Source organism: Anabrus simplex, chromosome 5, assembly GCF_040414725.1.
Source record: "Anabrus simplex isolate iqAnaSimp1 chromosome 5, ASM4041472v1, whole genome shotgun sequence".
NCBI lineage: Eukaryota > Metazoa > Arthropoda > Insecta > Orthoptera > Tettigoniidae > Anabrus > Anabrus simplex.
The window spans coordinates 446,785,762-446,809,113 of NC_090269.1; the positions used below are offsets into that span (position 1 = coordinate 446,785,762).

The following is a 23,352-nucleotide window of genomic DNA, read 5'->3' on the forward strand; positions in this document are numbered from 1 at the left end:
CTTGTCCGATCCGATCCGTAAATGTAGAGATCATTCTCCACGCAGAAGCTAATTTTTACAGACAAACGCCACAGAATTTAAATAGAAGACCTGCAAAAGTCTTCGTGCACTGCAAAGCATAGCAAATAATACGGACATCGAAATAATCATGCAAATTAGGCAAGTTATAATCTGTTAATAATTCTGGTAACAGAAAATAAGGAGCGTACTACATCCATCCGTCGCCCTTATTCCTAATAAATACACGGTGATGTAAATGTGAACATTTTAACACAAAAATGAGAGCGAAACCCGCAGCGTTAAATTGGCGTCGTAGATAAAATTTCTAACTCTTAGCAAGTTGACCTTCAGATGTCCATACTGTAGCGTAATAAATATCACAAGGGAATAATTATATACGGTACTTCACAAACGTTATTTCTATTTGGTGAAACGAAATTAAATGCAAATTAAATTCACATAAAACAACCTTAAAGATAAATACAAACACATTTCCAAATACAATATATTTATTTGTTCGGTTCAATTTCATACAAGCTACTTAAATATAAAAAGTGCATCATCAGCAGCTAGTATAAAGGGAACATCCTTCATGTGAAATATGTGGCTATGTTCTTGATTCCGTACTGAAATTATGACTATTTTTGTGTCTCATTTTCTATCTTACTGTGTATATTAGTATCCACCATGAAGGTCGGTTAGAAATTTCATGTTATTATTATTTGAAAATTTTTCAAATGTTTTAGTCTCAGAAATTAAGACAGTGTATATTTCATCCATTCCGCAGCCAGAGGTATGGTTAGTTATTTCTTTATAATTATTATGGACAACATGGCATTTCAATTGAATGGTGTGCCAAGAAACATACAGCAGTCCGGCTTATCGCCACTATGGGCACTTTTAGGTTCAACGATTGGATATCTCATAGCATTACTCAGAATTATTTTGCTATGGAGAACGCATGCGACCCAATATGTTCCTACAGCGTGGGTTTCTGGATGAAGGTTTTGCTCAGCAATTTGGCTTCTAACCTGTAGGTTTCCGGCTAGAGGCAAGTAGCACGCCTAATCGCATGTATACGCCCGCAAATGTTGTTAGCACAGCTTCGCCGCACCAACTGCAGGAGTACGGCTTGTGCCATTGTGTGTCATAATGTGATTGGTTAGATGAGCTTTCTGGCTAAAGGACTTGCTACATATATTGCATGTGTACGGCTTGACCCCTGTATGACTACGCAGGTGTTTGGGTAAATATGCCTTTAAGCTAAATGCCTTCCCACATACATTGCAAAAGTAAGGCTTCAAGTGCGTATGCGTAGGCATGTGGTTAGTCAGATTCGTTTCATTCCTAAAGGCCTTGCCACAGGTATTACAACAGAACGGCTTCTCGTCAGTATGTATCCGTAAGTGTCTAGAGAGATTTGTTATCTGCGAAAAGGACTTTCCACATATGTTACACAAGTGGGGCCTTTCACCGGTATGAGTCCGTAGGTGTTTTGTTAGATCGCCTTTTATGTTAGACGCCTTGCCACATATATTGCAAACGTACGGCATTTGGCCTTTATGCGCCCGCAGGTGTGTGGTTAGACGGTATTTACGAGTAAAGACCTTCGGACACACATTGCATTTGTACCGCTTCCCGCTCATATGCGTCCGCATGTGGATATTCAATTGTGACGCACTTCTGAACATTGTCTGGCATACTGAGCAATGAGATCTCATTACATCCGTGTGCAAACCCATATGCACGGTCAGGTTGCTACTCTGTGTGAAGCTTTTCTGGCAAATTCGGCACTCGTGGAGCACCTGTTCCATGTGGATCAAGACGTGTTCAGCCAGGCTGTTTTCGCTACTGAATAGCTTTCCGCAGTCATCGCATATTAAGGGACGATCCTCTTCCGGTCTCTTGAGATGTCGTCCGCCATCCGGAGGTGGATGATCCGCGCAGCTCACTTCTGGGCACAATCTGAAGTGACAAATTGAAACTATGTGATCAATAGTTCAACAGGCTACTCCACTACAAGCCTCACACAAAGGAAAGGCTACTTACCATTTCACTGACTATTTTTTCCCATGCAGGGAGCTCGTTACTAATGACCATAACATTACTGAGGGTGAACCTCATCTCAAGTCAAATTCCGAGTGCAATCGTGAATTTAAAAAGCAATTGCTTCTTAAGAGGAGGTGTTGCGTCTTTTCTCTCGAATATCTAATGTCACAATATAAAGGTCAATAATCTTCTGACAATTTAGTAATGTACGAGCTCATAGACTACCTCATTTAAAGAATGAAAGAGGAGAAGTGGTCTAACCAAAAGGAGAATCTCTTACATCCGGCAAACATTTATCTATATTTAAATTAGTAAGACTGCTCTCCTACGTAAGGGACGGCATATTCTTTGGAGTTTTGAACTTGTTCAACCACACTGTGGTTTGTGGCATGTGTGCAATTAATTTTTGTAAAAGCCCTTGTTGTCACTTCTGAGAATCTCAGTGTTGTAAGTATTAATAAAGCTGAGAACGTTCTTTGGCGACAGTCATTAAGATCCACCAAACCATGGCAAATAGTTTATAAATATTATGTACTGTGACACAAACATGCTATAACACTCTCAGCTGCACCCGAAAAGAAGTTGACTATCACTATGCAAAAATGTACGAAGAGACAGAATGTGCGGCAGAAATGATAATAATCATTTGTCATTTCATTTGAATGTCATGCTATATGCCAGGGAGGGAAATTTATGTACTTATGAATGAACGATGATTTGGGAATAGTCTCCTATTTTGATTAAAATTATTAGTATTAGCGTGAATGTGCGTGTAGAGGTTTCTTCATGTCGCGCCGACGCAGGGAGGCATTATGGCGACAATGCGATAGGAAAGGTCTAGGAGTTAGAAGAAACCGCCCGTGGCCTTAAATAATGTAGAGCGCAAGCATTAGCATGGTGTGAAAAGGGGAAACAACGGAAAACTATCTTCAAGGCTGCTGACAGTGGGTCTCGAACCCACTAACTCCAGAATGCAAGCTCACAGCTGCGCGCCCCTAACCGCAAGGCCAACTCGCCCTGTGTACAGTTTTCTTGCTAGAATTGTAAGATTTACAAGATATTCATACGGAAGGGAATTTGACGTACGTTACCGGTACCAAGAATTTAATAACTGGCGTCAAAAGTGCGAGAGTGCTTGGAAATTCGTGACCGTTAAAAGACAGTAGGATGTAAGGTATATAATACAAGGAATAATGACTTTGGTGAAAGAGTTTGAACGATTCAAAAATGCCGATCTGAAGTACGATATGGAAGAACGCGATGAGCATATTCCCGAGATCAAGGCCGTGTTATTATCACGACTTCCAGCTGGAACAGAAGCAGAAAGTAAGGATACAGATAAAGGCAACTTTGAAATAGCAGGTGATACTAAGAGAACATCCACAAATGTTAGAAGATCGTAGAAGGTTCTAAAAAGACTAGCCAAAAATTTTGGTTTATTTGAGTAAAAGCTAGCGAAATATTTTCGGAAAAAGCTGTAAATTATAGATTGGTAGAATCTAAGAAAACTGAAATTGATAAAGGAATAAAACAAATAGAAACTGATATAGAGCGTAAAACAACGAGTAGAGAGGGCCGATTTGCATCACCAGAAAAGGAGTCCATACGAAAGAAGAGACCTACAGCTGAATAGAGAAAAAATAACTGAATTTTGCAGAGACGGTGCGTGTGAAACCACCACCTTACGTTCGTAAAACTCCATGGAATTCTAATCGAAGGCAATTTTAAGCCGCAGCCCACACCGATGGGTTGACTAGAAAAGAAAAAGGCACTGCCTTGGAAGTTGCGCAGCAAGTTGATACACTGGATATATTCCGAGCGATTCCAGGCAGTGACCAATGTAATTTCAATTCCCAGGTGGCCAGATTACAAATGAGATACGATGATAAAACTCTCCAACAAATTTACCATAGTCAACTTAGCAGACGCCAGAAACGTAGCGGGACACTAAAGAATTTGAGACAGACATCGCGCGTCTTGCTTGTATGACATATCATTCAGCTACAAAGGATGTCATAAAACAGATCAAGTTATGTAGAGTCTCTTGTGATGGATATATCCGACCCAGAAATGCAACGAGCTCTTCGTCTGGCGCACCCGAATAGGTTATATAATGCGTTGGCTCGTGCATTTTAATCCGAAGCTGCTACACTGACCGCAAATCTACAGCAGCTTCGAAGGCTGGATGAGGAGGAGCCTCTAGACGGAAAGGTAGAGATGATTGCATTGATAACACAGTCCAACGAGGATGGAAGATTTTGAAGGCGGGTGATTCGCTGTTGGAGTTATGGTGAGCTTGGATATACAATAAAGAAAGAAAAAGATCCACCTTTTCAATTCTATATATTACGTGAAAATGTTTACATTTCTGTTAAATCATCACGTTTATGAACTTTTGGTACCGGTTTCGACAAAACTATATGTCATCATCAGCCAAGGGCAAATTATACAATGACAATAAAATACAGTACATTGATCATGACTCTTATAGTAAAATCACAACAGTGGTTTAGGAAATATACGTGATAAAACTAAAATAATATTTACATATATAAGGTGATAGTCAGTAATATAATAGTCATTTTTATAAGGTGTATACCTTAGTGGTCCTAATTAAAAAGAATGACTTGTTAAAAGAAGTTAGGTTTTTATACTATATATTTGTAGTAAAATATAATGTCAGCTTTGATCTATCGTATTTTCATCTACTGAACACTCTGGTTCATTTTATAGAGGTTTAATAGCCATGTTTGACATTCTAAAAGAAGCGGACAAACACTTAGTCATAAGTTGTTCGACATGAGTATATACAAAATAAAATGTAAAGAATATGCTAATGGGGCTTTAACATGGACTTGGATATGTCAGTAGGCGCCGCCATAAAGACTCAAAGTTTCAGGAAAACTAAAGAGGGTGGTGCAAAGAGGCGATATAGGCGTTTCAGCCCTTCTGCCCCGAGGAAGGTGGTACATTATCATTTTACTCGTGCGTCGTTCAGACAGCATTTCTGTCGACGGATCAGTGAATGGTTTTGCTCGTACTTTGCTTCTAGACATCGGGGCCCCACCAACGTTGTCAAGGAAACCATAAAAGGACACCTGAAACCTACATTTTACTGAAAACCGCAACCGAAGACCCAGTGAACACGTACGGCGAGACATAATTGAACATCGGCCTGAGGAGCAAGTCGATAGAACATCGAATAAAAGTAGCTGATGTCACAGATGTTATTCATGGCATGGATATAATGACTAAATTTGAGCACACTTTGGATCTGAAACGGGGATGCTTGAAATTCGCAAACGAACAAGACTTTCATCGCGGATGAATCAGTACAACCATTCAAAATGTTTTAAGTACAGACGAGGTACTTAATCCCAGAAGCAATTATGTGATCGTGGGTCAGATGGATAACATAGACCGATAAGTGACGGGAATTGTCGAGCCCGTTGCAGAAGAGGAAGTCTGCCCAGTAGTATTAGAGGGAAGATGTTTTGTAAATGCTAAGGGGCCTACTCCAATCAGAATGATGAACCTAAAGATTTCCCAGTATCACTGAAGAGAGGCACTCAGGTGGCCTGTTGTAATCCCGTATGATCCATTGTTCGTGGGGAGACCACGAAGGATACCCAGGATGTCCAAAATTAACAGAGAACTCAAGACATACTAAGCTGACGCAGGATCAAAGGGCCAAAGTCGAAGAAATGTTCTTCAAATATCAAGATGTCTTCGCAATCGAGAATTGTCCGTACGGCAGGACGAGAACCATGAAATATAAACACCAGAAATATACAACCAATAGGACAGCACCCACGAAGCTCCCCACTATCGAGATGGAAGGAGGGTGAGAGAACTGTTTTGCCATATATATGCAGGGTGTTACAGAACCGTCAAGCAGTCCCTGGACGTAACCGGTGGTTTTAGTGAAGAAAAAGTACGGGTCGACCAGACTGTATGTGGACTAGCGACAATAAAAGACATCCATTATCCAGGAGAGATGACACTCTAGACACACTGTGTGGATCTTAAGTGTCCTCAACACTGGATTACCAAAGTGGATATTGGCGAGTAGAAATGGAGGCTGAAGATAGAAGACAGCGCTCTCAATTCGAACAGGACTTTGACACTTCACGGTTATGACTTCTGGACTTCGCAATACACTAGCTACGTTTGAAAGACTGATGGAAACAGTACTCCGAGGTCTGTCGTAGGGAACCTGCCTCGTTAACTTGGATGAGACATAGCAATAGGTAAGACTTTCGAAGAACACCTATTGAACCTGGAGGAAGTATTTAAGCGACTTCTGGAAGCCAACGTGAATATGAATCCAAAGAAATGGAGAAATGTCCGTTATTTTGGATATGGTGTAGTCGTAGATCCAGAGAAGATACGTGCCTTACAAGAATGGCCTGTCTCCAGAGATGCACATGAACTCGGGAGTTTCTTATGGCTATGCTCCTAATACCCATGTTTCGTGCCCAAATATCCCAACAAAGCTAAACGGATGAACAGGACGATTGAAAAACAGCTTTCTAAAGTTGTGACTGACAACCAACTTGACTGGGATGAACACTTGCCATTATTTTTAATGGCATATCGGTCTCCGGTCCATGAAACGACAGGACAGACTCCGACCTGCGTTCCCTTCAGGAGGGAGATGCGTTTTCCCTCCGATCTGAAGTTCGGCAGTAGACCCGGCGAGCATCAGATGGCTGGGGGACGAGTACATGAGGTGTTTGAGAGAAAGAGTGGGGTCAGATTAACGGCCTCGATCGAAGAAACTCAGAAGCTGCTGGTGGCCTAATAAAAAATGCCTACGAAGCGCGTGCTGAAGAAGGTGGATTCGAAGCCAAGGATTTGGTGTGGCTCCTTAATACACGAAGGCGGCGATGTCTGCCACCTTAACTCCAACGTTCATGGGATGGGCCGTAAGAGGTGTTGAAGTCTTTATATATCGTGTTCTTAGACCTTCCAAGGGAATGCCAAATGCGGTGCATTTCAATCGGTTAGCACCATACGAAGGAGCAAATTCCTTGACTAACGGGTAATCGAAGACTGGTTGCGAAATGATCCAGGACGGAACAGTGTTAAGGAGGGGAAGTATTACGAGTGAAGGAGTAATAATAACTCCTTCAGCTGGACTGAGAGACAAGTGACGAGCGCTAAGCGAAAAAGCAAGTAGAGACAGAATGTGCTGCAGAAGTGAGAATAATCTTTCGTTTGTTGTTGAATGTCATGCTGTATGCCAGGGCAAGGAAATTTATGTACTCGTTAATGAAAAACAATTTGGAAATCGTTCTGTTATTTTGATTAAAATTATTACGATTGGCGTGAATGTGCGTACAATTCACTTGATAATTTGGTAATGGGATTTACAAGGTAAGGTGACATAGGGATTCCTACAGAAAAGAAATTGACGTACGTTACCGGTACTCATGAATGTAACAATAAGTACTGTACTTGTACAATGTTATCATACCAGTGATCATTCTATTGTGTCACAATTTGGTCATAACTGATCACATAGCTTTCATGTGCAATCAAACAGAGCCTGCTTAATTATAGTACAGTAGGATTAAACATAGAAGTTCATACTGACTACCATGTATTACATCAGTCTATGAAATAATTGCTTTCTTTAACAAAGGCCATATGCAACATGGAAATCACTTATCCTGATGAAATTTTGGGGAAGCTTAAAGTTAACAACCAGATGACAGCTCTCTCCCTAACTTTTGGCGCTTACACATCATCTATAGATAATGCTGTCCTAGACGTTACGATGGCGACAAAGAATATAGCTTAGGTTGTAGTGTTTTATTAAAGTGTTCTGGTATCCTGAAAAACTTGAATCCAAATGCTAGCTATCATGTCCATGAATTATTTTCTTACAAGTGTTAAATTGACACTACAGCTAAAAGGAGCATGAAAATCAAAGCTTAAACAACAATTCGATACAACAGGACATTGAAATGCACCGCAATGTCACACAGAAAATATCGAAATATGCATACCAAGCAAATTACAGCTGCTATGGACAAGAAACATAGTAGCTACGACTACACATAAAGACGGGAATCTCCGTGCATATTAGTGGTTGCTGCAAATGAACCCACGGCACGATAAATCGTCTTTGCTCCCTTAATGGCAAGAGTTCTCCCAAAATGCAACCCTTCACAAAATCTTTACTGATCTGCATTAATTATCTGCTCTGGTGTAAACTTATACTCAATAATGAAATGCCTTACTTCCTTAACAAACTCACCAGTCTTCTCTTCTATATCAGAAGAATGAATGGATGAATATTAATTTAAAACAATCCGTGGATCCGACTCGCAATGCCTCACCTTCCCAGGAACTATATGACTGACCAAGGCACTGCTTCCAAAGCACAATCCTGAATCGGTGATGCTTGTTGTCTAAATGGGTTCAATATAAGGTCAAAGGTCCCTCATAATGGCATTTTTGCTAGTGAATAAGAACCAAGGTATTCCTCAAGTTGCGGTACTAACCAAAGTTAGCGTAAACTCATGGTGTTCCAAACATTATGGTGCTACTAACAAGTATTGTACGTCGTACAGGTAACGCACACCTATGGTGTTTCTCATATAATGGTGACACCCGTCGGCAGCACAAACCCGTTGTGCACCTCACATAAGTGTACTAATCACAGGGACTTCTACTATGCCATAGTGTTCCTCACATTGTGGGTACAGATCACAGATAATATTTTTTGCTAGTTGCTTTACGTCGCACCGACACAGATAGGTCTTATGGCGACGATGGGACAGGGAAGGGCTAGGAGTGGGAAGGAACTGGCCGTGGCCTTAACTAAGGTACAGCCCCAGCATTTGCCTCGTGTGAAATCACAGGTAACGCAGACCAACAGTGTCGCTCATATAGTGGTTCAATTTATTTTTTGAGATGAACAATCCATGCACTAATGATGTCAATGTAAGTAATGAGAGGCTATTAAAAAGCTTAAGTGTAGGTTCACTAGGGATAATAAAAGTAGGAAAAATTTAGTTGGAGGCAAAAATTTGCATAGCAATGTGAAACCAAACTTTTGACCACATATTTGCTATTGCTGAATTGTGTTCCCAGTAAATCATGGGTTAGAGTTCTCTAGATTTGTTACTGTGTTGTGAAACCACATGCGAAATTATTAATAATGCAATTAAGTCATCAGGCTTAAGCATGAAGAATGACCTTTCTTGGTTACTGAGAACAAATTTTTTGGTTTTGCCTGAAGTTACCTATAAATGTTAGGTTCTTCTGGCTCGAAACACTAATTTATGATCAAATACAATTTACAAAGTGTATGAAAACAGAACCTTTAACAACAGACTATACCTGAAGAAGAACGACGTGTTTTATTCTTGAATGACTTCATCAGATTCTAAAAAAAACTTTTTTTAAATTGTGAATTGATTAATATAATAGGAAGTGTACGACCTTTCATGTTAAGCTATTGTGCACTCCTTTAATAATTGCTGAAGTGTTGTTTTTTTATTTTACACATTGTTTTATGTCGCACCAACACATATGTTTATTTATTAATGTCTTTCTGTACATGGCGGGGCTCAGGCTATGAAGCCTGCTATTAAGCCAAACCATATAATTGTACACCTCCATGAACATAATATATTGAACATTACAACTAATGTACTTAAAATTAGAAATAAGTTTATTATAATTTAAAATTAACATGAGATGTAATTTAGCTGAAATGTAAAGTATCATAAAAATGTTTTTAACATTTTAAAATGAATTTATAGTATTTTCTGTTACTAAAACTATACCTCAAATATTGTCAACTATAATGTTACTAGTCTTACATTTACATTTTATTCATTTGACTTAATCTAACATTTGAGGGAGCTTCTTAGAGTAAATTATTCTGAATGTACGTAACATTTCCAGCACATTCTTCTGAATATCTTCAGGTTGCTTACGTCTCTAATTTCATCTGGGAGAGAATTCTAGGAATGTATGGTCCCCAGTACAAATGAGTTGTTATACATACTAGTGTGGTGGGTGGGGATGGACAGCAGGGATCATACTGATGACTTGAGGGTGCTCTACCTGAGGGAGGGAGGTAGCTGAAATTTATTCTCAGGTAATATGGTTTACCTGTTTGCAGTATTTTGTGCAGAAGGGAAACAGCATGGTACTTATGTCTATCACTTAATCTTAACCAGGACAGCTGATGGAGGAATGGGATGATGTGGAAATGGAGCGGAACATTTAGAATGAATCAAATGCAGGCATTATCCACCCGTTAAAGTTTAGAACCAAGTGAACAACTTATGTTATTACAGACTACGTCACCATAATCAAATATTGATAGTATTAGTCCTTGTACAAGCAGTTACCTGGTTTTGACAGGTAGAAAGTCCCTCAGTTTGTACAATGAGTGTAATGAACTGAATACATGTTGACAAATTTTTGACATCTCTGACCAACTTAAATACTTATTAAAAATTATTCCAAGGTTCTTAACGGAGTCTTTTGGTGTTATAGGTGTTTCACTGATCTTGATAACCGGTATATTGATACTTTCTAACTTGGCATGTGCGTTTTTAGATCCTATTATGATGGCTTGTGATTTTAATGGGTTTACCTTCAGGCAGTGGCTACTTGTCCATTCGTTAATGTTAAATAGGCCTTCATTTAATTTCATGGTTACTTCTTGTATGTCTTTGGGCTTGGTATGAATATACAAATGGATGTCATCTGCGTATAAGTGATATTTACAGTCAGTCAATTGTTCTGATAGGTCATTCATGTACAGGGGGAATAGAAGCGGTAATAACACCCCACCCTGTGCTTCCCCAATCTCAGTATTTAGCCATCTAGACATATTGTCTCCCACTGACACACATTGTTTATATCCACTGAGATAGGAATATACTGAACCATTCAGTTCATGGACCAATAGTATAGATTTTAGTATTAGATATTGGGATTACATAAGACCACCCAGGAAGTCATTGTTTTATATTTTATTTCATAAAAGATTCCAGAAGAAGCGTTCTCGTGGGAAGAGAGCTAGAGCGTCATTATGAAAATCTCCAGAACCTCATTAAAGGGAGTTATGTCCCAAGCCAAGCCTCTTAATGAAGATTGGGGACGCTTCCCGGATCCCGGCAAAACTAACCTTCGGAGGGAAGAAAGAATTAAATTAATATCTTTGGTTACGAAAGAGATGCATTGGATCTGATACAAGAATTCCAACCTGCATAATTTATGCTTAATTTTGATATGCAATACGGCTATAATCATAAATGCATTCGTTAAGTAGGGTACTTGACGTGCTTTGTGCGGGAAAACTTCGAGTCGCGGGCGCGCGTATCCTACACGCGATCAAGCGGCGTGGCTACGCCAACCTGATTATAAATGCAAGGCCGCCTGGCACATCAGTCTCATTCTTTGACCGTAAGGCTGCTTGAACGAAGTCGTCATACTGCGAGTCGGCACCGCGAACAACGTTTCATTTTCGAGCTGCACATACAACTAGTACTACTGAATCTGCGAGGAATTACCCCTGCATCAAGCCAGAACGAGCTTCTACATCATCATTGCGAGGAAGCCACAACGGGAGCTGAAGCCGGCACAACATCGGGAATCGATCCAGGAACGTGGGGCGTACCTGATCAGCGCGACGTCGAAGGGGACATCTTCCAACCATCTAAGGAGCTGCAAGGATTCACGCAAGATAGAATGGCTCCAGTCGTTCACCAGTATCTTCTGCAAGCGTCGCAGTTTGTCATGATGTGGTAAATTCAGTGGTCCACAGGAAGGGCCGCTCCGTCATGTCATCAATCATATAAGGTCAGAGCTTTCCAATTCTGTTTCAAGCATGTCATTTAAATTTAGATAGGAACAGGGGGGCCGTCAGCCAACAGGTTAGTTTATGGTAGGAAAATTCTTGGTAATAAGAGCTAGGCCTCAAGCTCGAACCCCGTACATTAGAGTAGATGATAGTTTGTAGAATCCTTGTTGGTGTGATTATATTGCATTTCGATAGTATTAGATTAGTGTACATGTAATCTTCATGGGTCAGGTCGAACTCCCTTGGTGATGGTAGGTAAGTCTGACAGGCAGGCTCTGTTTATTGTGTAGCGTTTAGGCATTTGTCTCTGCAGACGTAGGTTGTATATTTGAGATCAGGATTTACCCCGTAACTCACCTAGCTTTACTGACAGGGCGAGCGAGTCCGTATGTTTGAGATGTGGGCATTATGCATGTAGCTGACTGTATGAATTGATATGAGAGAGCCCAGCACCGTTTGAGAGTATTGGATGCATTTGAGATGCCTTATTATGGCTATGTGATTATAGCTTACTGAATTGTGCCTTTGTACTATCAAGGTTGAGCCCATGGGAGGCGGAAATGAGATTTGTTGTATTGCTGGCGAGATTGAGATGAGGGCGTGTAGCCCATGTGTATTTAATAGAGCGCTTTTAGCAGCCAGATTATGTGAGGTACTTTGAAAGGCGAGGTTTCTTAGCACTTAGCTACTAGTCAGTCAGCTGAGCTCGTACATTGTGTGGACTGCAGCCGGTCGAGTGCACTGCTGGTGAGGGTTATTGTGCCTGACGTCACAGTCTTGGAACTTGGTTATATTGCTGTCTGCAGCTCGTCGAGGGTGTACAGGGGAGAAGACGACCTTGATGTTTTGACGCAGGGAGAGATTTTAGTTCTGTTTTTTCAGCTTTATTTTAACACTTGCCCGTTTGATATGGACCCTTTGGACAAGTTGGTTGTATTCCTTTTTATATTGTTTGTATATGAGTATTCAACGCCTTGCTCTTCATGGGACCAGGGTTCGAGACCGGGTCAGGGCACGGTACATTATGTGTTTATATTTGTTTGCACCGGGGTTCGATGGTACGAGGCATAGTAAAATTTTATGGAAATTACTGTTAGATGTGTATTTCAGCAGATATCCATTTTCTCTGTATTTAATTACTTACACGATTGTATCATGCTTGTTACAGCAAAGCTGTTTCGTGAAGGCAGTGAACTGGTAGTCATCAGCTCAACCTTATCTTTACCCCAGTCACATTTGAAAGCTCTTCTATTTGTAAATAGTATTTTATGTAATAAATCCCTGATTGTAAAACTTTGAATGCAGCGATGTTTTCTGTTAGATATTTTTTTTCATTTTATTTTAGCTGATTCTTACCTGATTAGTCACATATCCTACTGTTTTATCTTAATTTTGCCCTTTGTTCACCCTTGTTATCCCTGAGATGTGCGCGACTGTGCGGCCGAGCGTGGATATGTGTTCAGGTAAGACTATGTGCACAAGCTCACGTTTGTGGGAGTTCTTTCACTACTGTACTCTGGGTTCGAGACCGGCATTCGCCTGGCCGGAACCATAGGGTCCTGTAGGGCACAATACCCAGCATAATAAATTATTAGAAAATTTCATAATTTCTAATTCGGCTTTGTAAGGTCGAGAAGAATTAGAATTGTCATCTGACCATTATCCATTGCTAGCTGAATGTCGCTAGTTACTTTTACTAATGCTGAGTTGGTACTGTAATTTGATCTAAACCCTGATTGATATCTGTTGAGTAAGTTACGATGTAAGAGATAGTCTGTAATTTGTTTGTGTTCTAGTTTTTCCAGTACTTTTCCTAGTACAGGGAGGATACTGACAGGGCGGTAATCGTCAAGGGTTATAGGGGTACTATTTTTTGGCAAGGGGCATTTCTCCAGTTCTCAGGAAAGATTTCCATCATAAGAGAGGTGTTAATAATGTGCGTTATTGTAGGAAGAATGACGTTCAGAATTTTTCTTCAAAGGACAGGTTTATTCCGTCGTGTCCAGTAGACCCTGATTTTATGTCATTGAGGGCGCTCTTTACATCACCTGGAGTCACATCAGAGAAGTAGAATGTTTCTCCATCATGCTTTCACTTTGAAGATATTCTATCAGTAGTAGCTCCCTTGGTATTTTCTGTTCGTCTAGACGTTTCCTGAGCTAAAATAATCATTCAGATCATCCAAAGGTGCATTACGGTTACTATCCTTTGTCTTTGTTTTATTACACACATATAGCAGAGAGTTTACCATACAACAGCAGACTTATGTGTATTTAAAACTTCGTATGAGTGACGTATCTTAGTGTTTCTTATCATCTGCATTGTTTTATTTTGGAGTCTTTTATATTTCTCAAAATTGTCCTGTGCTGGATGTTTCACACAGTAACCATAGACTGCATGTCTGTCTTTCATTTGATCACGAATTTCAGGCAAGGATTAGAGGGTCGTTTCACTCGAGCAGTACGTAAAGGGGCATGTCTGTCATGTAAAGATAAGAGAAGTTCATTAAAATGAGATACTTTTTTGTCAATGTCCTTTATATAATGAACTGTGTGCCATGGTGTGCTCAGAGCATCCTCAATGAGGGCTTCTTCGTTCAAATTTTTGAAATCTCTCTATGTGATTACCTTAGGTTTGTATTTAGGACACCTCAAAGAATATGCAGCATAAATCATATCATTGCGGGAAAGGCCTGGCACAGGCATCTGTCCATGTGACAATATACAGTCTTCATTGTTTGCAACAATTAGGTCAGGAAGTCTGTGCAATGTTGCAACATGGTGTGTGGGTTGTAAGGGCAGAATTGTCATATTAATGTACTCAAACATGCATGTTAGTTACCCAGTTTCAGTAGTTTCATTTGTGAGGTCAGTGTTAAAATCTCCCATTTAAATCATATGTTCATACCTGGATATATAATTCTGTAGGGCTTCCTCTAGATTTGTTGCATTTCCAGTCTTTGCTGGGCGATACACTTCACCGAGTAAACACTTCATACCACGAATTTTAATTTCTACGAACAAGAACTCTGCTCTGTGAGGGTATTCACTTTGCGATTTAAATATTACCTTGTATTTCAACTCATCACGTATGAATATTCCGACTCAGCCTGCAGGCTTTCCCTCTCTATCATTCCTAATTAAAGAGTATCTACACATTTCAACCGGTGCTGAAGGGATAGACTGACGCAGCCATTACTCCAAAATCAATATAGCACACAGATTACAGGTGGAAAATATTTCGGAGAATTCTGAGAAATGTGGGACAATGTTCTGTGTACTGACATGTGCTATTTGTAGACAACTAGAGTAGGCTGCAAGAATGTCTTTGAGATGGTAAGCAGTATTCTTGGAGGGGGCTGGCACGACGGGGTAATGACCTGCCTGGGACAGTGGTGAAAGGAGGCTGAAAGTAGAGACCTTTGTTTTCTGGTTGTTTAATGCTGCCAACTTGAAAGTTAAATTATGGCAACTGATACTAAGAAGTACCTACTACAACTATAAGATTAGCACATAAATTAGAACTACAACTACGTGGAAAATTAAGTGACCTAAAATAACTATGGTAGTCCTTATATTGCAGAGAGTCTGCTCATGACTAGTGAATACTGTTCAAATCTGAACGATTAGTTATGGCTATTTTATGGTTCCCTTGTTTTACATATATGATCCCATCTCTAGACCATATGTTCTGGACGGTAAATTTTGCGACTGTGTCATCAGGAAGTCGGAGTCTTGCTGGAGTAAGGTAATCATGGATAGTTTTATTCGAACCCTTAAGTTTCTTTATGTTGGTGAACATAGCGTTTCTTTTAGAATATGACGCAAACTTGACAATCATAGGTCCCAGACGCCTGTTCTCGTTTTTCCCAACCCTGTGAGACCTATCAATGTCATCCACCGAAAGACTGACCCCGATTTCCTCCGCAATGTCAAGTACTAAGTTGTCAGTGTTCTCATCTACAGTTTCCGGTATACCAAACACACGCAGGCACTGCCTACTTTGATACTGTTCCAAACAGTCAGTTTTATCCCGCAGTTCAGTTCTTAAATCCCTGATTGTTTTGTCCCTCTCCTCCAGAGCCCTCCTAGGTTCTTCAATTACACTCGTATTAAAATTAATAGTCTCTTATTGTTCAAAAAGTGACTTTGTTACCTGGTCCTGGATAAGGTTGGCAAGCATGCCAAGTGTCTCCTTGTTGCTCAGCGCTTCCTGTACAGCCTGCTTAACTATGGCTTCCAATGGCACTTGCTTCACCTCACGTGGCATTATTAATTTATTGAATTTTTGCTTTTTGCTTTCACCAATCACTTCACTAACATCATTCAGAACCGCTGCACTGGTAGAGATAATCCAATACACTCTGAGCTGCCACACTATGAAAATTCACCTGTTAAATTCACATCTATGCACTGTCTGCCATTAACGATGATGGCGACGATGGGACAGGAAAGGGCTAGAAGTGCGAAGGATGAGGCCCGGGCCTTATTTAAGGTACAGCACCAGCATCTGCCTGGTGTGAAAATGGATAACCATGGTAAACCATCTTCAGGGCTGCCAACAGTGGGGCTCAAACCCACTATCTTCTGAATAATGGGTCTACTGTGTTGGGAGGATAGTTATATTCTACCATGATTTCTTTTACTCTTTGCATTTTTGGTTAAAATCTCTTTTGACCACTGGTACGATCACAGAGCTGTGTATCATTGTGTTCAGTTCTGCTAATCTGTATGTGGTACGTGATTGGAAAAGTCATCTGTTGTGTTTGATGTTCCATGTATATCTTCTAGAACAATTTATCTTCAATTCTACTGATCATGATGTCAAAAATGTTGATCCTCTCATTTCTTTCTGATTCCATTGTGAACTTTATTAACTCTGTAATGAGTTAAGTACAGGGTGACCCGAAAATCCATTAACATTTGACCAGGCAATACTTCACAAAATATTGGAGATACAGAGGTAATAACTGACACACATGTCTCAGGTTTTATGAACACAAGACTTTTGTACTCATCTTAACCGGTGAGATCTTGAAGATATTATTGTATCGTCCCGGTCCTCGGAACATTGTCATTCCTTCATGTTACCACATTTTCTAGGCCCGCCAAAACTCCATCCCAGTTTAGGCCTGCATCATTACATTGGCGGGTACTTCAACATTACAATTCTCCATCTGATCCATCATAGAGTAAACTGCAACTTATATAATTCAATTAGTACAATATTATACACCAAAATAAATATTTCAGTATTCCGATGCCATACTCGACTTGTATGTCTTTCTGTAAGGGACTGTAGTTTCTACTTTTAAGATTTACTTTACTTATTGGCATACAATTATCAGATAAATTCAACTGTACTGCAGTTACATATCTTGTCATTCATGACAAGCAGTGATCATTCTGATTTTTCCTTATACTCTTTTCATATTAAACAAAACCCAATTCATCGCTACAATAATATAGCTGTGTGCATTTTTCTGACTAAGAAAAATCTAAGCAACTTTGCCTCTTTTAATAGTACTTCTGAGAAATGAGAATTGAGGAACATTCTCTTTGACATACCTGATCTCACAAGCGGGAATGCTCAATTAACAATGGAATGTGCCCAATAATTCATATCGTTATTCCTCCAATTCTGTTCGAATCGACAGCTTCCTAGAGAATTCTCAATCATTTGTGGATGTCCATAGCAAACAGATACTGCATAACTAATGCAAGTGAAGGTAAATCCAACATATGTATTTCATAAGATTTTCCAGTCCATGACCTGCATTGAATACACTGTCATCGAAGTGAAACATTGTGCATTAGTAATCAATTTACTCTCCTGTCCAGTACGGTCATCTTCACTCAATAGTTGAGTACTTTAAAATCAAACTTCCGGACACAAATTTATTAGGTACCACAGAGTTCTGCTCTTGTCAATTTTCACACAATGAATATTTACTTTAAGTTATCACTCAGTTAAGCGAGTTACTTTGAATTATTGCTATATCAAACCATAAACTGACAGGACGTATGTTTTTCTCAAGATTTCAACAGACTTCAATGTTATAATGAACTTTAAAAAGTCCTTCATGTTTGACCGGAATCAGCTGAAAGGTATAACATATATATATTCCTTTGCAGCACTGCACAATTAAAGGTTTTCTCAACGATATTTAGGTATAATTATACAGTATATCTATATAAATATGTATGTGTGCAGGCATGGAGGTTTAGGAACAGAAAAGTTGCCTTATCAATTTATTAATTACATTATTTAGTAGGGAAATTTTGAACTCTGAATGGAATACTGAGAAATCCAAGTTGTGTGGTTCTTAACTAGCATACTGAAAGCAGAGCAGATTCTTACCAATGGGGAGTTATAGTGAATTAGTAAATTAAATAATATATTTTAAATTATATTTAACTCCACAAGATAAAATGAATTCTGGTAAGCAAATCTCCACAGTCTATATGCTCATTACTAGACCAGACTGATGGCTAGTCCATGAAATATTTTTATTTAAGCACTGTTTATCTAAGTTTTTAAAGTTTATTCTATTCTGTACCTATGTTTTATTTAGTTCTGAACCAGTGATTATATAGGCAAAGTGAGGTACGTTTTTGTCTGAAATTTAACATTATAAACATGTGACTTGAAATATGTCGAACAGTCTGATATCAAAGTTTTGTGTCTTTTATATTTATTTACAAGGAAAACATATATGGTTTTCAACAATAGCTTTTTATCATGATGTGAAGATCAAACTTTGATGGCATCATTGTTCTCTGGTCTACCTTTTTAAACATTTCTCCAGAATTTTGGACTCTTATGTTTCATATGTTGGTTGTCTGAGATTATTTTGCTGTAGATTATGTATGAGTGATCGGTAACACAGTTGTGTATGAATTATCGTTTATGTTTGTTATTTACACTCATCGACAAGCAGTTTTTTTGCTAGTGGCTTTACATCACACCGACACAGACAAGTCTTATGGTGACGATGGGATAGAAAAGGGCGAGGAGTGGGAAGGAAACCGCCATTGTCTTAATAAAGGTACAGTGGGATTTGAAACCACTATCTGCTGGACACAAGCTGACAACTGCACAGCCAATTGTACTCATCACATGGTGAAATATGAACATTTCTCTGATATAAAATGTACATGCAGCTTCAAAAGTAAAACAATGGGCTGAGTCATTATCTGAAACAAAACTCTTGTTAGTTATCTAAATCTAAGCAAGGAACCACTACTTAAAGAGAAAATATTGATGAGGTACTTTATGGTGCAAATAAATATTGTATAATAGCTATCAAATTGCATAAACTATTCCCAAATGCACGGAAAATAATCGACTGAATGTGAGATAGGAGGAGAAGGTCCGTGTAACACAGAGGTTATGATATGAGTAAAGGAGTGGAATCGGAGGTAAGGCTTTTTGCGGATGATGTTATTCTCTATAGAGTGATAAATAAGTTACAAGATTGCGAGCAACTGCAACGTGACCTCGAAAATATTGTGAGATGGACAGCAGGCAATGGTATGTTGATAAACGGGGTTAAAAGTCAGGTTGTGAGTTTAACAAATAGGAAAAGTCCTCTGAGTTTTAATTACTGTGTTGATGGGGTGAAAGTTCCTTTTGGGGATCATTGTAAGTATCTAGGTGTTAATATAAGGAAAGATCTTCACTGGGGTAATCACATAAATGGGATTGTAAATAAAGGGTACCGATCTCTGCACATGGTTATGAGGGTGTTCACGGGTTGTAGTAAGGATGTAAAGGAGAGTGCATATAAGTCTCTGGTAAGACCCCAACTAGAGTATGGTTCCAGTGTATGGGACCCTCACCAGGATTACCTGATTCATGAACTGGAAAAAATCCAAAGACAAGCAGCTCGATTTGTTCTGGGTGATTTCCGACAAAAGAGTAGCGTTACAAAAATGTTGCAATGTTTGGGTTGGGAAAAATTGAGAGAAAGAAGAAGAGCTGCTCAACTAAGTGGTATGTTCCGAGCTGTCAGCGGAGAGATGGCGTGGAATGACATTAGTAGACGAATAAGTTTGAATGGCGTCTATAAAAGTAGGAAAGATCACAATATGAAGATAAAGTTGGAATTCAAGAGGACAAACTGGGGCAAATATTCATTTATAGGAAGGGGAGTTAGGGATTGGAATAACTTACCAAGGGAGATGTTCAATAAATTTCCAATTTCTTTGAAATCATTTTGGAAAAGGCTAGGAAAGCAACAGATAGGGAATCTGCCACCTGGGTGACTGCCCTAAATGCAGATCAGTATTGATTGATTGATTGATTGAGAGGTGGCAAGGGAAGTGAGGCTATTGAACCTGGATACTTCTTTCCAAACTGAAGACTAGGAGACAGAAGAATTACCAGCCACAATCAATGACAAGTATGAGAGCTTTAGTGGGTTTAGTAACCATAGTATTCCATTTTTTATACATATGTGCCTCTATTGCAATCAGTAGTTAACCAATCTCCTCAGCTCTAAATCATCACTGAAAAATCAATAAATATAATAGTGAACTGAAGTTGCATTGTTTTGAGCTTGAAAAAACTTTACACTGCCAGATGACAAGGAATTGCCACTTCGTAAGGAAACTGTCGTAGGCATATGAGAATATTTTCCTATGCCAACAATACATTAAGTGTGTTGTAATAGGCCTAAGCTCCAAAATAGGAATGGAGTTCAGGGGTGAATAATGACTGTTCATTACCAAGTTAGGAGTTCTTAATGGTTGCGTAATTCCACATTGAGTATACTACACAGTTTTTATTCCTTCGTCTATTTAAAAAGACACATGTCTCATCTCTCACATATGAGACATATGCAGCCTTGATACAATTGTAATTAAAAACACATAATATTCTTGATAACAATCTAGAACAATGACTTACATAAATCTAGGAGTCCACATGACTCTGTCAAACCATGCATAAAATAACTGTAAGCAGTTCATTCTGTTAAAATATCTTGTGATGATAATATTGTCATGAAGGTAGACTGCTGACTTACAATAAGTAGTTAGGAAAATGGAATCTTATTTGTTGGACTATTTGACAGTCAAGTTCCTTACATCTTATTTTAAATGTTCATAACAAATCATGGCAACATTCAGAATACCAATGCAACCTGCAGGGTAGAAGACAGGTACCAATACATTTTTTGTTGAACCTTCAAGATATATCATCTACAATAAAATAATTTAGTTACCACTTAAAATGCAGATGACCATCAAATAAACTAGCTGAAAATGAAATACAAAAACCAAGGAGGAGTTAAGTCATTTAAACAAAATATAGCCGACATGTCTGAACATCTGAAATATGACACCTATTCAGATTTGTACTCTACTCAATGAAAATGAGTACTAGTAGTATTGTGCCATTTCACCGTTCTATAGTTGCTGTATTAGGAACAAAAATGGCGCTCCGGCTATTAACGGATCAGAATAAAAGCAATTAGCAGCGGTACGAGCTGAAGAGACAATAAATTCAACCGGCAATCACGGAAAGAACCACTTTTAGAAGGCGGTGCGAAAGAATGACGAGAGCGGATTATTTAAACCGATTATTGAAAAAAAAGTCTTCCATTAGAACAAATCTCAATCCTGCACTGCATCGAAGAAAGGACGGAGTCGAGTAAAGAAACCAGCTAATTATCGAATTCTTTAATCAATTATTGAAGAAAAGATCAAATCTGCGATAACATGCTTAACATCAGCTGTGGTTGACACATATACGTGAGATTATAGACCAGCTGTTAGGAAACGTCAAGTTGGTTCTGTACTACGTCACGGTTGGGCTCGGAACATTGTATTTGCCCGATACTGCACAACTTCAAGAGAGTTGAATTAAACAGAAAATAAAGTGCAATTCTAAAAGCACGTAAATTCACACCGTTTCGGCGAGCAAGGCAGTGGAAATAAGACGATATTTAGAGCTCTTATAAGCAAACTAGACGGACCAAATTACACATATACTTTTCGCATTAGCACTACTAAGCAGATTACAACATGTATAAATCAACTAATGCCTTGTGTTATTCTGTCCTTGACGCAATGAAGACCACTATGATGTTCTAAGAAGCTGAGGCAGAGACTACTCCGACTATGGTGGCGCTTCATGAGATTGATGACCCAGGAGGGCGGTAATCAGCTGTGAGGACGAGATGGACCCGATTACCTAAGCCGAACCATGGAGCGAGGCCTACCATCCCATGACGATTAACAGCGAGATGGAAGTCAATACCCAATAAGCAAAGTTAAGTCCCCATTTGAGTCGTATCGTAAGTAGAAACCTTTATTCTTTTGGTTAATATATAATGTGCATTATGACATTGTGTGTGCGTAGTTAATATACAAGTGTACTTACAAGGAAATAAGTATTCATCTGAAGCTACCAAAAATCCCAGACATAGGTGTAAAATACCAGTGAATGCCGTTCGTAAGTTTGTCAATATGGTATTGGAGAAGTGATTGATATTTTTCTTAAATCGTTGTCAGTGAAGTGTTAGAGTATTAAGAGGAAGCTAATATATATATGCGTGATGGCTTTAACAAAATAACAAGCGTAAAGATCGTATTTAGGGAATGTTTACAATAAAATATAGTGGCACAATTTTAAGGTTACTATGTGCTGTTCTTTGATACTATGACAGTAATGATAATGGTTTTATATGTGTAGGTTATGGCACATATGTTGCGTATTTGATGAAACGAGTGCTTCGATTATGAATGCTACGCGATAATTGAAGTGTTAAATGGTGAATGTAATAAGCATATGAGTTGATAGTATATTTTGATGGTGATAGTTATTGTTATTTAGGAAGTTGGTCATAGTATTCTTCGAGAGATGGTAGTATGTGTAGGTTGCACATGCTAAGGTATATGTATTGAAACGTACTGTTTCCGATCGCTATTTTATTCCCTAATATATATAATACAGATTAGGATACGATCTTAATGCCATCACTATAGAATTAATTGAGTATGTAGGATCATCAGAAGAGCCGAGAGGCCACCTACGTCAATATTTAGGCCTTCACTGACATACCTATGATTGTTTTCATGTATTCTCACAAACGGCAATTTAACTTGTGATTTTATGGGAGCAACTTAACACATCACTGGTAACTTAGTCTTTCATATGTGGATTTTAGATGAAGATAGAGTCTTCCTATGTGTCAATTTTTCCACCTATGGTATTATTCGTTGGAAGGTTAATTAAATACACTTGGTAATGCTATATTAAGTCATATACGCACTTTAATTGAATTTCAACCATGAATTAAAATAATAATTGAATGATTTAACCACATAAGCCTTACGATTGAATTAATTTTAGATTACTTACGACTTAAAATGGACTTAGATTTGCTTATATGGAGGTCAGTTGATGTGAAATATGAAACATGTAAAAATTTGAAACCTCAACTAGAGAAAATCCCTAATGGA

At 38.9% G+C, this 23,352-nt stretch overlaps 1 protein-coding gene across 2 annotated transcripts in view; it reads right to left on the reverse strand.

Moving 5' to 3' along the window:
• Nucleotides 1-517: 517 nt before the first annotated feature.
• Nucleotides 518-23,352, reverse strand: part of LOC137500936 (zinc finger protein OZF-like) — a 50,904-nt gene continuing 28,069 nt past the window's right edge. For both annotated transcript variants that reach the window (XM_068227695.1, XM_068227696.1), the window contains exon 5: nt 518-1,965. In XM_068227695.1, the coding sequence (XP_068083796.1) occupies nt 1,095-1,965 (871 nt within the window). In that variant the 3' untranslated portion in view covers nt 518-1,094. The remainder of the gene's footprint in view (nt 1,966-23,352) is intronic.